We start from the raw sequence: 15,350 nt of genomic DNA, 5'->3' as shown, positions 1-15,350 counted from the left end.
GAGAGGGAGAGGGCGAAGGAGACTACAATTAATGGACGATATCAAGACAGGGAAATCGTACATAAAGATTAAGAGGTTAGCGGAAGATGATGAGTATCGTTAGTCTACTTTAGGAGGCGGAGGAATATTTCCAGTGACAACGATATTTTATATCGCATTACCAATTAAATCTAAACAACGTACCATATATTGGATAAAAGCACTGTATTACCAATTACATAAAAGTCACTTGGAAGTACTTTCACTAATGTTCCATCTAACAAGGGGGCGAAGAAGCATGAAGAAAAATATCAAATAAAAGAGCAGTAACTGAGGAAAGTCAGGTTTCAGCGCCATATTGACTGACCTCCAATCACGTAAATAGGGTTGCCAGCCTTCCCTACATTTTTATCGATCAACACGCTACCTGATTTTCCTTTCCTCGTAGAGTATTTTTATTTACAACCTTTACATATTATAACGTTACTGTGTGATTTCTGTTAAGAATTTTTCGTTGCATGCTTGAAATTCTTCTATTCCTACAACGTACTAATGTGAATCTGAATAAGATGCATAACATAATCAAAACTCAGCTTCTCGAATAAATATCCTGAATAAAAACTAAAAGAAACTTTATTTTCTTGCAATAGGTTTTTAAAGGTAGCCTAATATTGAACTACTACAAAAATGTAATCAAATTTTGCAATTGATAATTTCCGTAGTTCCTGAAATTTTTACAAATACAAATATGTAAATTTATATCATTTTCCGTACTTCATCCATGTTTTATTTTGTTTTGCATCTCTTCTACTAACACTTCGAAAATATACACAAAGAGTGCAAACTCGAATTCAATAATCAATTTGTGTATCGTTGATTTCTCGCCCATAGAGGGTTTAATGTATTAAAAATCTGTTGTTTCCTCCTTTCGTTAATATGTATCTTTGAAAATAGTTTAAAATTTTCCAAATACAAGTTGAATAATTTTAAATCCATAAAATTCGATGAAACGCCAAATATTTAAGGTATTATTGTAGATAGAAATATATATAACTTCATTTTAAATTGAAGTTCCGAGGATAGGAAGATATAAATTTGAAGTCGAATGAATAGAGATCAGTTTGAGGCTGAGATGATTAGAAAGAGCGTGAGGTTAAGTTTAGATTTGGAGAAGTATGACGAAATCTGTTATGTGACATCAATAAAACAAAATTTTTTTACGTTGAATCTGTTTATAATTGTAAAATAGTACTTTAAGACAGGGGCGGATCTAGAGGGGGGGGGCGATCGGGGCGATCGTCCCCCCCAGAAGGGCAAACTTTCTTATTTTATATATATAAATAAACCCATCCCAAAGTTTGGAACCCATAAAAGTAGCACTATGACAACCCATCGCCCCTCCCCCCCTCAAGAAGTCGGTCCTGGATCCGCCCCTGCTTTAAGACCTGTATAAATCACTACTTTATGTTTAATGCAGTTCTTTTTATGTCTGTTATATATTTTCCAGGCTCGATGGGATGACGCAAGTAAAGTAACAATCAAAGTAATCACAAAGCCATGCCCAAAATGCCGTACGCCAACTGAAAGAGACGGTAAGTTTAAAATGCGTAAAGACGATATGCATAAAATTAATGTAACACTAGCTGAACCTGCGCACTCTACACAGCGCATCATTCACATATGAGCATGAATCTCCTTGTTATTCCTCACAACATCTGTACATGTCCCTTTACAGACACAAGTGAAAGACATCTTGATAAAAGTCGGCAAGGAGTATCATAAAGGGGAGATTTCTTCAATATCTCGCACCGTTCGCAAGATTTGAGCCTACTTCCGGTTGGAGTTTATAATTCATGTATAATCAGTGTTTTCTGGGTCATTCCATATGAATTCACCAGATTGAAGGAACATTTGTTGCTTCATAGTCACAGATTTGGCTGATTTTTTTTGTACTGAAAGGTAGTGTGGTCTAGGTAATAGAAATGCAATATGAGAGTTTTTAAATAGATACTGCGGAAAATACAGGGTGTTCAAAAAGTGACGAATTTCTCCAAATTGGCCGTTTCTGAAAAACACCCTACGACAGAAAAAGAGCCATATCTCAACAACTATTTGACCAATTGTAATGATTTTGGTCTTTTTTGAAAGTGGAAAGTCTGTACAAACCGAAAATGTCAGTTTTACATGCGTGACTCCAAAAATCTCAGAAAAATTTTGCGAAATATACAAAAAACACTATCCAAAATAACACCCGAAATGACAATTTTTTAAACGGTGAATCCCAGGAGATAAAACAAAATAATTTGGTACATCACCTTATCAACACATACACAATAACATAAATAAAAATTAAAAAGGTATTATTTCTGACAATGAAATTATCACAATTTTATTGTACCCTTACCTGGTTGCTGTCTGACGCTTTAGAAGAGTGTATTTTCGCAAAGACATGTACTCTTTTGTTTCCCTTTAATTAATTTTTGGAGCATATCCTTATAATCTTTATGTGAATTGTTTGCAGCATCAACGTGACATTGTGATTATATGTAGGGCCACACAATCTTTGAAACGTAACTGGCAAAAGTTAGAAAATCTAATAATGTTCTAGTGAATGTTTCTCCTTAAAATATATAAAGGATATATAAAATATATACATCTTATAGTATCTTGGCGTACACTTGCTTCTTTTCTTTTCCCAGGTTTGGATGAATCAGAGCCATCTATTGAATATGTGAAGAATGTACATTGTTCAGTTCTGCCATCTGTGGGTAATTAACAAAACTACTTAGCTACATGAGAAACAACTCCAAACTTGTACAGTATAGTGAGTGTTGACATTGTCTGAGTGGGTAAAAATGGAGACTTGTTTCCTTTGTAGTGGTGAGCATGTGGAGATAGAGCCATTGTACTCTGTGTCTAGTTTAAGTGCAGAAAACCAAGAACTTCTTAAATTAAGAGCAAGACTTGTCCAGAATGAAACAGGTGACTTTGCTTCAATACATATTTGTGAGCGTCACAAGATAGAATATCTCACAAGATATGAACATAACCAAAGAAGATGCTGTGACCCTCTGAATTTGCATTCTCATAAACCACGAAAGAAATCTCTTAAAACTATAACACTGAAAATGTTGTGTGAAGTCAATCTTACAAATCTGAACATTGCACCAGGACAGAAAGTGTGCATTACATGCTACCAAAATATTTTTACTGCAGGTAAAACGGAGCAACAAGATACATGTGCTTCACAGTCTGAAGATATAGAGTTTTCTGAACCAAGTACGTCTTTGGAGGGACTGAACACCTCCCTCACTGCTGTTGGGTGTTCACCTCTCAAAGTTAAGAAACTATCCAGAAAAAGGCGTACACCATACATGAAAAAGAAACTGTTAGATTTAAGTACAAAATGTGTTCAAACAGCAGCAGATCTATTACATGTTCCTCCTCATGAGTTACACAGTGTTCCAACGCCGTGCACTACCACATGTTCAGACTGTGACACATTGATGGAGGGGCTCAGGAGAAAATTTGCTGTATCTACCATCCCGGATAAGGTGCAAATACTGACTCTAGTTCCTAACTCATGGAATATTTTGAAACAACTGAATACATGGTTAAACAAGCACGTACGATCAGAAACACAGAAGGTATTCTATCCAAACCTGGCAAAAGAAAAGGTGCAAGTGAAGCAATGATACTATAAAATGTGTTCAAGAATTTTATCTACATGATGATATAAGTCGAGTTTGTGCTGGTAAAAAGGATTGTGTGTCTGTGCCGCCTGAGAATGGGAGGGAATTGAAACAGAAGAGGCTGTTATTGTTCAACTTGAAGGAAATCTTTACATATTTTAAGGAAAAGCATCCAACAGAAAAAATGGGATTTTCTAAATTTTGCCAGTTACGTCCCAAGGAGTGTGTGACCACTGTAAGCCATGGAATACATTCTGTTTGTGTATGTAAATATCATCAAAATGTCAAGCTGATGCTACAAGCCATACACATACAAGATTATAAGGGTATGCTCCAAAAATTGGTTTGTACATTAGAGAATGAAGAATGCATGATTCATCGCTGCAAAAACTGTCCATCAGAAGAGTTTGTCAAGTCGGAACTGCTGCAATCCGAAATGTTTAACCTTGTAGATACTATAAAGTACTACCAGTGGGAAGAAACGGACAGATCAACTATTGCATGCATAGAACAGCCATGGGATGACTTTATTGACAAACTGGTTACCAATCTTTCAAAACTTACAGTTCATCACTTCATTTCTAAATGTCAGAGCACTTTTTTGCAAATATCAAGGGAAAACATAACACAAGAAACAGTTATCATTATTGCTGATTTCTCTGAAAATTATTCCGTTGTAATTCAGGATTCCATTCAGAGTTTTCATTGGAGTACTTGTCAAGCTACAGTTCATCCGTTTCTGGTCTATTACAGAGATGCTTCTGGGTCTGTCTGTCACCTCTGTATGTGCGTAATAAGTGACTGCTTGCAGCATGATACAAATACATTTTGGTCATTTCAGAAACACATTGTTGCTCATATTAGAAAAGTTGTTCCGGAAGTGGCCCATATTTTGTATTTCAGTGACGGCTTAGCAGCACAGTATAAAAATTACAAAAACCTCACAAATTTGTGCTACCATCTGGAAGATCATGGCACAATGGCGGAGTGGCATTTCTTTGGCACAAGCCATGGAAAAACGGCATGTGATGGTATCGGTGAATGGCTACTCACAACAGTCTTAAACACCCAAGAGATAATATGATATCTGAAGATCTCTTCAATTATGCAGACAAGAATATCACTGGCATCAAAATATTGTATGTTTCATCATCAGAAATATCTGCTTCTTCCATTGCTCTGGAGAAAAGGTACACTAATACACAGCCAATTCGTGGTATCAGGCACTATCATAGTTTCATCCCCATACCGAATTCACTAACAATTCAAGTGCACAGAGTTTCTGGTTCTCTTCATTCACACAATGTACACTTGGGTAAAAGGGAGCATGTACAGTCACAAGTTACTGAGTTACAAGTAGAGCAGTACGTAGCTTGTGTTTATCGTGGAAAATGGTGGTTGGGAAAGATCATTGATGTTTCACAAGAAAATGGTGATGTAAAAGTACAGTTCATGCATCCTAATGGTCCATCTATGTCTTACACCTGGCCCTCAACTCCTGACACATGCTGGATCCTCACAGGCCATGTCTTGAAGATCATCAATGTTCCCATCACATCAACAGGACGAACATATTACATCAGTGCAGAAGATACTGCCAATATCGTTTCCCTCTTCCAGAAGCAGTATTTGTAAGTATTTCTCGGTAGGAGCTTCTACATGCTGTACCTTCACACCATTGTCTTTTTTGGACATACTGTGATTATTATGTTATATCCTTGTTCATAACGATGTATAATTGGAGCATTTTGCCTTCTATTATGTGAGTGTTAATTTTTACACAGTAGTGACGTACTTCCACATATCTTCTGGTGTGCTAGAACTGTTCAATTTGTGACATGTGTTGTGTTTGCAGAAATATGGACTCTTTTAAAGCGTCAGACAGCAACCAGGTAAGGGTACAATAAAATTGTGATAATTTCATTGTCAGAAATAATACCTTTTTAATTTTTATTTATGTTATTGTGTATGTATTGGTAAGGTGATGTACCAAATTATTTTGTTTTATCACCTGGGATTCACCATTTAAAAAATTGTCATTTCGAGTGTTATTTTGGTTAGTATTTTTGTCTAGTTCACAAGATTTTTCTGAGATTTTTGGAGTTACGCATGCAAAAATAACATCTTCGGTTTGTACAGACCTTCCATTTTCAAACAAGACCAAAATCATTACAATTGGTCAAATAGTTGTTGAGATATGGCTCTTTTTCTGTCGTAGGGTGTTTTTCAGAAACGGCCAATTTGGAGAAATTCGTCACTTTTTGAACACCCTGTATTTTCCGCAGTATCTATTAAAAAGTTCTCATATTGCATTTCTGTTACTTAGACCACACTACCTTTCAGTACAAAAAAAAAATCAGCCAAATCTGTGACTATGAAGCAACATGCATCTGGTGAATTCGTATGGAATGACCCTTCTTTCTTCTTCGATGCAGTATATAATAAGCAAATACATTACACAGTTAATTATAATGTCAGTGTGATGTATGGTGTTCATTGGGCAAAACACTCCAAACAATAAAGATCCATCATAGACTGGAATAATGGTTATCCTTCGTTTTTCATTATTATTTGACCATGAAACAAACGCCTGAGACATATACAACCCCTGTATACAACTATGTTGTGTTGAAATGTGTAACTCATAGGATATGATTTTTTTTCTTAATTTCAAGACTTCCTTCAAGTGTACTCCTAAAAAATATAATAAAAAATAACGGCCATGTTTTTGAAATATTCAATTAGAACTCGACAATCTACACAAAATTTGGAATCAATCAGTGAAAACGGCTCATTTCTACGCATGTGGTTTTCGAGATCTCATTGTGGAAAGGATTGCGGACAAACATATAAACCTAGCATTTTAATATATAGACTAGCTGAACCTGCGCTCTCTACATAGCGCATCATTCACATATGAGCATAAATCTCCTTCTCATTCCTCACAACATATGTACATGTCCCTTTACAGACACAAGAGAAAGAAGTCTTAATAAATAAATAAATAAATAAATAAATAAATAAATAAAAATTGGCAAGGGGTATCATAAAGGTGAGATTTTTTCGATTATTTTTTCTCAATATCTCCCACCGTTTGCAAGATTTGAGCCTACTTCCGGTTGGAATTTCTAATTCATGTATGACCAGTGTTTTCTTTCTTCTTGCATGCAGTATATAATAAGCAAATACATTACATATACAATTAATTATGTCAGTTATATATGGTGTTCATTGGGCAAAACACTCAAAAAATAAAGATTTATCTTAGACTCGAGAAATGGTTATCCTTCCTTTTTCATTATTATTTGGCCATGGAACAAACGCCTGAGACATACAACCCCAATATACAACGTTGTTGTGTTGGAATGTATAACGCATAGGATATGATTTTTAGTTTTTTTTTTTTTTTTTAATTTCAACGCTTCCAGTGTACCCTAAAAACATGTAATAAGGAAATAATGGCCATGTTTTTTTTTTTTTTTTTTTTAATATTCAATTAGAACTGGACAATCTACGCAAAATTTCCAATCGATCAGTGAAAACGTCATCTTTCTAGAGCCTGTAGTTTCCGAGATCTCATTGTCGAAAGGATTGACCACAATATATAAACATAGTTTAAAAGAACTCGGAAGATGGAAGCACAATTCACATGCATTGATTTTTAGAGAAGGCTAATTAAAATACAAAGGCTTTGAACAATAATTTTATATCATAAACTTTATGAAAAAGATATAGTTAACTAATTTAGACTATTTAAAGTACAAATACTTAAAATGTTTGTCTGTTAAACGTGAAATCACACACAACCGTAAATAAAAGATTTGAAAGCCAAAGTTATAGGTTGGAGCTCAGGCGCTTTTAATTGCTATTGTAGCATTTTAATAGATAGATTTACAATAATTCAAAATGCATCTAAAACTTTAGTTATAGACACACACACTTCCAAGCTTTCGAGACTGTCATGTTATCTTCAAGCTTCAGAGAAAAGAAGAAAATTACTCGTCAAGGTCGAGGTCGGCCATATTTAAAGTTGTAATCGCCAGATACAATAAATGCATAATTACTATAGAAATATCTTTCGTTTCTGTTTTATTTTGATTTACGTATCCCCGTGCTGGTATTTCGTTGTTTTAACTTCTATGTTGCACCAGGAATTCTTCATACTGATGTATTTTTGCTGGGTAGATTATTCGAGTATTTTTATCTGTTATGAAAAATTCGTTTCGTCGAGTTCATAAAATCCTAAAATGGTTAATTCAAGTATACCTTTCTAAAAATTCATACTACTTACTTAAACGCAATAGTGGTTGTACAGTGTGGTTAAAAGTTGGTTGTCCAATATATATCGAAACTCAGAAACGAAATCGACTTCGTCCTTCCTTGACATCGACTAATAGGAATTTTGAAACACACTGTATGATATGACCATCTTTCTACTCCAAAAGTTAACGCAGCTAAGAAGTCCTTTATTAACTCTTAAACGGTATTCTTTCACAAATTTTGAGTTCTGGACTAACCTTCACTGTAACAATGTCGCAATAAATTATTAATGGACTATATACTATATATAAATTTCATTAAAAAAAAAAAAACTATAAAATTCAAAGACGTAAATCATATTTAGTAACGAGCAACGAGTAATCCAATTCCCAGCACACTATTCAAATCCATTCTCATTACATTATTGGGTATCCCTCCCGTCATCTACCAAGGTTTCATCGCTTGCTGCTGTCCTATTAGCCAAAGGCAGATATACCAGAGCTGATTTATAATTTGTTTTCTTAATCTCACCATAAATGACAGAGATCAGAGAAAATTTACTTACTTAATCATAGGAATTCAGGAAAATCAATACCTGAATTTCAGTGTAAACTCTGATTGAACTAATTAAAAAGTGAAATTATCTTTGTTGAAGATGGCAAGTATGTAACACGAAATAACACATCTTGTCAGTGTGACGAGCATTTCGATCAGCTTGGAACTCAATTATAATTTTCTCCAGAACGAAACTTTTAGATACGGCCTTGGAGGTTAGAATCATTAATAATCAACATCAATAACACAAGAGAAAGAAAATAAGAAGGTACTGGCAGAGTCTAGGTTCCTTCCCGGTATTCGCGTAGTATAACTTTTGAGAAAAAGTGTGGAGAAACTTGTTAGAATGGTCAAACAAAGAACCGTGCGATTGCGAAACATGAACACTAATCACTAGCATAAACTCACTTGATGCAAAACTGGACATAACAGAAGTATGGGCCATTAACCGTGTATACTGCAGTAGTTGGAAATGCTGCAGTAGTCGAATTGCAACTTACTGAATATTATTATACTGGGTAAATATAGCGATGGTGGTTAAAAGCAGTGTTGCCAACTCAGCATAAAGTTGCCTTTTAATAAATACAATTTTATGATGATCATAATACATTTAAAACATGTACTTAAAAGTAGAAAACACATGACAAATCCTGTTATTGACGCACTTGGGTATTAAAAAAAATACATGTCGAGGCTACACGACAGATTGATATATTGAAGAATATAATAAACTGTAAAGAAATTTATCAGTTTTACACTCACATTAATAAACAAAGCATACAATGGATCTCTACAAGGTGTGATCAAAAAATACGGTGAACGAATTTGTTTTAGCAGCAACTACTGATGCTACAACCATTTGATGTAATTTGTCCGATAGCCAGATCTCTTGAAACAGACAGCGTCAAATTGGAACACGTTCCTATTATCGCTATACACCAATTTCAACATTTCACGACTTTTTGGCACTTGTGTGCAACTTGAAACAGAACTTATGTTCACGCGTTATTCGAAATCCATGATGTGCGACAAACACGGTGAACAATCTTACTCTAGCGGACGCTGAGTCACAGTTGGCGTCCGCTAGAGTAAGATTGTTCACCGTGTTTGTCGCACATCATGGATTTCGAATAACGCGTGAACATAAGTTCTGTTTCAAGTTGCACACAAGTTCCAAAAAGTCGTGAAATGTTGAAATTGGTGTATAGCGATAATGTTGTTTACAAGTAGTATGAGCTATTTAAAAGAGGAAATGAGTCGGTAGATGATGGGCAGCATTCGGAACGCCCATAAACCTCAGAAACAGAAGAAAACGTACAAAACGTCGCAAAAATTGTTTGTTCAAACAGACAAAATAACTATTCGAGAGGTTACCGAAGAACTTAGCATCTAATACGGGTCCGTGCAAAGCATTTTAACCGCCAATTTGTAAATGAGAAAAGTGTGTGCGAAATTTGCTCCCCGATTTCTGACTGATAAACAAGAGTTTTTGGTCAATAAACTGTTGGTGTTTGTCCACATCCACAGTATTCTCTGGATATAGTACCATGCAACTTCTGGCTCTTCCCCAAAATTAAAACCGTGCTTAAAGGAAAATGTTTCGACACCATTCCTCACATTGAGAGGGCCACGACAGAGCAGCTGAACGCAATTCCAAAAGAAGCCTTCCAGAAATGCTTTCAGTCATGGATTCAACGTTGGGATAAGTGCCAAGGACAGTACTTCGAAGGAGATGAAATAAAATTACATGTAAGCTTATTACTTCGTTTCTAATTATTCACTGTACTCTTTGATCACACTTTGTATATTGTTGTTGTATAATATATTACTCCTTTGTCCTCCCACATTCTCATTCGACCAATTGTTGCATAATTATGCATATGAATTTATTTTCTCCTTTCTGAGAGATATTAAAAAAAAATCAATTCATTATATAAAAATATCCTCACGCTTTCACTGGCTATTACACATATATTTAACTTTGGTTAAGATGCTTATTGACATATTTACAGGTCGAATAAAATAAAATAATAAAAGCTAACATTATGGAGTAGATTAGTCTTTTCTGCAAATCGTTTATACATTTTGTAACAAAACAAAAAGTACGTGAGTGATATGTCAATAAAAACTGAGCACATTTTTATGGGACACTCTATGTACGTGTAGATAAAAATATTGAGGGTGGGGATTCCGTGCTCTAAATGGTAGAAGGAAGGAAAGGTGTCAAAATAAGCATAGTACAAAATCTTTATTTTTTATGAACCAGAAGCATGAGAAAATGTCGAAGCTGCTTTAAAGTGAATTGATGTACTAACGATAGTTACACCAAGTGAAAGAGACGATAAGTGCTCCTAGAATACGTTTATGCCAAGTTTCGCTAAATGGACTTGCCAGAAGCAATTGTCGAAATGATGTAACATCCAGGCACCTTGTTTGAAATGATAGTTTTATAAACATACCACGTGTGATATATTTTCTGATGTCTTTAGCTTCTAAACACTCCATTTTTGTTCAGTGTTGGTAATAACTCACTCCTGAAGTATTTCCCTTATCACTGCAGTTATTTCTGTGATGTTGATGACTTTTATGTATAACGCGTGGCATAATAACATAATTTCTTTCCATTCCAGGAGGTTGTATGCATATGGTATGTACTCGACCTCAGTGCGGTTTCCATTGGTGTTGGATGTGCCAAACAGAGTGGTCTCGTGATTGTATGGGCAATCACTGGTTTGGATAATGAGATAATTACGACTGATCGACTGTTGAATAAATGAAAATGACTGAAACATGTGCCTTATAAAGCATCCCTAGCTTCATAATTGGTTCATACTTATTATGAATCCTGTGTGGTCGCAATTTGACTGTAGTGTTTGTATATTCCAGAAATATAGCTAACAGTCGATTTCTTCAAATGTATGCCTGCATTTCTTAAATATGTATCATATATAGTTGGAACAAAGGAATTTCAAAGCGGGCATGGAAAACAAATTATTTACCACAGAATTGTAAAATACAATTACGACACACATTAAACATTATAACCTTTTGCTAAAGGTTTAATCAAATAAAAAGAGGAGGAAAAGGAGAATGACGAGGAACGTCTGATTCGACGCCATAGACCTTTGCAAGCCAATCTAGTTTCTGCTTATTTCAGTTAATAAAGTGGAAACGAATTGGATAGCGGTTCCTGCATGTGTACAGTCATTTTGGATTTCTCACGAAGTTTCCAATACTTGAGTGTCAGAATTTCAAGGAATCCTCTATATAACTTTATTCTTGTAAGGTAGGGCTCAAAAGCACTCGAGTAATTAGCATGCGTGGTTTGGTGTTCTAACTTTGGTGGCAATACATGAGGGTTGATTTCTACGTCCATGACTCATATAGCCTCAGTGCTATAAACGGACGTGAAATTGAATATTGTATAATTATCGTTTATTTATAAGTGTGTGAGTATTCATGTATATGAAGGAAATATCTTTTAATGAATTCAAAAATGCACGAATGGAATAATTTCCCCCATTCAGTATAAGCCTACTACATGATGATAGTCAGAGTGAGGTGTTGTCCTGAACTTTCGACAAAAAGATGAATATGAGTACAGTTTCTGATAGCGTAAAAAAATATTATTTTAACCTCATTAATTCAAATTGACCAATTCGTTCCAGAGTAATCCAAATAAATAAATAAATAAAAATAAAATAAAATTTTAAAAAATCAGATAGTATATCTGTTGTGGCAGCTATATTTTTAACTAACTAGTGTTCATTTCATTCAGTGTTTCACAATTTCCAGTGTTAAACAAAAAGTTTATAAACTGATGCAAAGAAATCGTGCAATTTTTTTTCCCACTTTTTGTATAACATTGCATTTGCATCTGTAGAGGAATTTGTGATATAAAATCGGTTATTTTCTCTAGTTATCACATGTAATCATGCACAGAAACAAGATGTCTTTAATTTTGGAAATTTTTAACTTTATCATATTTCAATGAGAAAAGTAAAATGGCATATTGATACTGAACATCTCTAATATAACTAGTTCAGTTTTTTTTTTTTTTTTTTTTTTAATTAATACAGTTGTCTATTAGTCCTTTATTGTATGATTGTTGTTTTCTCGCTTACCAATGAACTTGATGAAATTTCAAATGTAATTATACTTATTTTTATGTACTGAAGAAAGCGTCTGGCACTGCTTTCTTCGTCAGTCAAACTACCGAAGATGAACGCAGTCGTCTAAGGAGAACTCACTCCTTTCCTAACGCTGCACTGTATCATGAGTCATTCTATTGAAACCAGCTATGCTTGTTCTAAACATACGAGAATGAAGGCTGTCCAGAAAGTACCAGACGTATTGGCCTATCGCAGCAGTGGCCGGGGCTAGTCGCCATCTTGAAGTCAGAACGTTGCCACACTCAGTACGCATCCAGCTGTTGTAGCGTGAGGTCTATGACGCTCTTACTGTGCTTTCTGTGATTAGGTTGTTGTTGAAAAAAAAAAAAAGAAAAAGAAAAAAAAGCCAATTAAAATCCGCGATTCAAAACAAGCGCCGAGGAAACCTTAGCTCGAAGGTGTTATTTTTCACGCCAACGCACGTCCACACGACCAAGCGTACCCGAGAGCTCTTCGATAGGAAGTGTTCAATCACCCATCATACAGTCCAGATTTGGCGCCTAGCGACTACCCCCTCTTCCCAGCGATGAAGACATTGCATACTGGTGTAAGCCAGTGGTTGAAATCGCAGGCGGTAGATTTCTACCGGGACGGTATTGAAAAACTTTTGCAATGATAAGTGCCTTAATTTGCAAGGTGAGTATATAGAAAAATAGCTAGCTAAAGAGTGTACGTTTCAAATGTATCTAATAGAATTTGGTTTGTTCATTCTGTCACTTCTTATTTCAAAGCGTCTGTTATTCTCTGGAGAGCCCTCGTATTAAGCACAAGAAAAATGTATGTGATTGTATTTGAAATGTACGTGTGAAAATATTTGTGTTTGATAATCGTATATTTGAGTTTCATGAACAGATAGTTGACCAACGAAAAGAGTAGAAGCGATTCTCGAAATTATTTTACCATGTTAAATATTAGACATAATATACGTTGGTAAATCATTGCAACTATAGTTTTCTTTTTTGATTACAAATTTCTTGATACTGGTTTTGTAAGTAATTAATTAGGTACCTAAAAGATAGTTAAAAAAAATGTATATAAATATCTTTGTAATCAGTACAAAAATCAGTCATTCTTAGTTAATTTTATATTCTCCATTATTTTATTTATTTCTAGTCAGTTTGTATCAAAAGACGAACTATTGTATAGTTAATTTCAAATTGCTATCATAATACTGTATATTAATGTAAATATATTCAGTTTTTTTTTTTTTTTTTTTTTTTTTTAATATCTGGTTTGTGATAAGGACTTCTTCCCATGTTGTATTTATTATTGAGTTTGAAAATAAAAATGGAGAAAAAGATTTTCCTTGTATTTTATTCATGAAAAATCGTATTTGAATGTCTCTAACATGTAGAATATGCGGCATAAAATATGCAACACGGAATAATTTAGAATACCAGGATGTACTAAATGTGTATTTAAAACTTTGGTATCAGTTAATACACGTTTGGAGAGTAATACACGTGACAAATTTTCTTATGATAAGTAAGTAGTATGTTCATAACTGTTAGGTGTATGTGTGTCGTAAGTACGTAAGTAAATCAGTCAGTCAGGAGAAACAATACATAAATACAGTATTTTGTAGCAGAATAAAAATTTCGAAATAATAATGGCAAAGAGCGGCATACTTCCTAGCGCAATAAAAAATAGTTTTCTCGAATACTACGCACAGAAATTTAATCTTAAGCATGTCACTTGATTAAGTTTGATGTAATGGATCGACTGATAATGTATCAACTTTGGACATATTACAATTAGGCACAAATTACAATTAAGAGTTAATGTAAATGTTGGGCTATATCTCATTAGTTATTCTATGTACTGTCATCTCATGGGTGTCATAATGAAGAGCTTGAAAAAAAATAAAAAAATAAAATATTTCAGTTTAACGCCTCCCAAATATGCCTTTTAGGTTAAGGCAGACGGATGATTAAGACAAGTGAATGATGGTGGAATCAGATCGGGGGAGAAAACGGAAGCACCCCGAGAAAACCCACGAACACCATGTTGTCCACAACAAACTTACTTGGCTGAAGACCGAACCAGGGGCCTCACACACCAAAGCTTAGGGCTATACCACTGAGCCACCATTAAGAGCTTGATGATTGTATACTTCAATAACGTGTATTCGACCAAAACTGTGACTGAAAAAAATATATATCTGATCAGTATTTACTTCAACACCGTCAACTTACAAGTACAGTCATGTCCAAAATGATTGTCGCATGTCTATAAATACGTTGTTGTAAGAATATAATTTAATAACGATTTCGCCCGGTATTCCTTATAATGTTAGTATGTGTATAATCAGTAAAGGCAAGCATGAGGTAAATTTCATGTCAAAAGAGCAGTAAATAAGAACAACATAACGAAAGAAACTTTTCTTGTCCATTCAGCAACATTTTTGTTTTACTCATCCTAATTTTCGCATTTATACTTCTTTTCCTATGAAATTTATCACAAATATACATTTCCCGATTATACACCGTAACAGCATTTTTAGTACCTGAAGAGTCATTATCAAATTAAATTTCCACAACAAGACAGTTATAGATATGCGACAATTATTTTAGACATGACTGTACATACAGGTGGAAGTGTACGAAGTAGAACACACTAAGCACTGCATACTGACCATCTTGTCCCAACCGGCGGAGGCGTTTCTTAGTGTTGCGAAACACGCATTGCACGG

The 15,350-nt window shown here is 34.7% G+C and overlaps 1 protein-coding gene across 1 annotated transcript in view; it reads left to right on the top strand.

Annotated features, from left to right (window-relative positions):
- Positions 1-13,886, top strand: part of LOC145686715 (E3 ubiquitin-protein ligase parkin-like) — a 35,577-nt gene extending 21,691 nt beyond the window's left edge. Inside the window, exons 7-8 of the mRNA XM_081760298.1 lie at positions 1,487-1,571; positions 11,117-13,886. Of these exons, the coding sequence (XP_081616424.1) occupies positions 1,487-1,571; positions 11,117-11,226 (195 nt within the window). The 3' untranslated portion in view covers positions 11,227-13,886. The remainder of the gene's footprint in view (positions 1-1,486; positions 1,572-11,116) is intronic.
- The last annotated feature ends 1,464 nt before the right edge of the window (positions 13,887-15,350 follow it).

Source organism: Thermobia domestica, chromosome 5, assembly GCF_964235325.1.
Source record: "Thermobia domestica chromosome 5, izTheDome1.hap1.1, whole genome shotgun sequence".
NCBI lineage: Eukaryota > Metazoa > Arthropoda > Insecta > Zygentoma > Lepismatidae > Thermobia > Thermobia domestica.
This window is presented reverse-complemented; position numbering and strand designations above follow the sequence as displayed.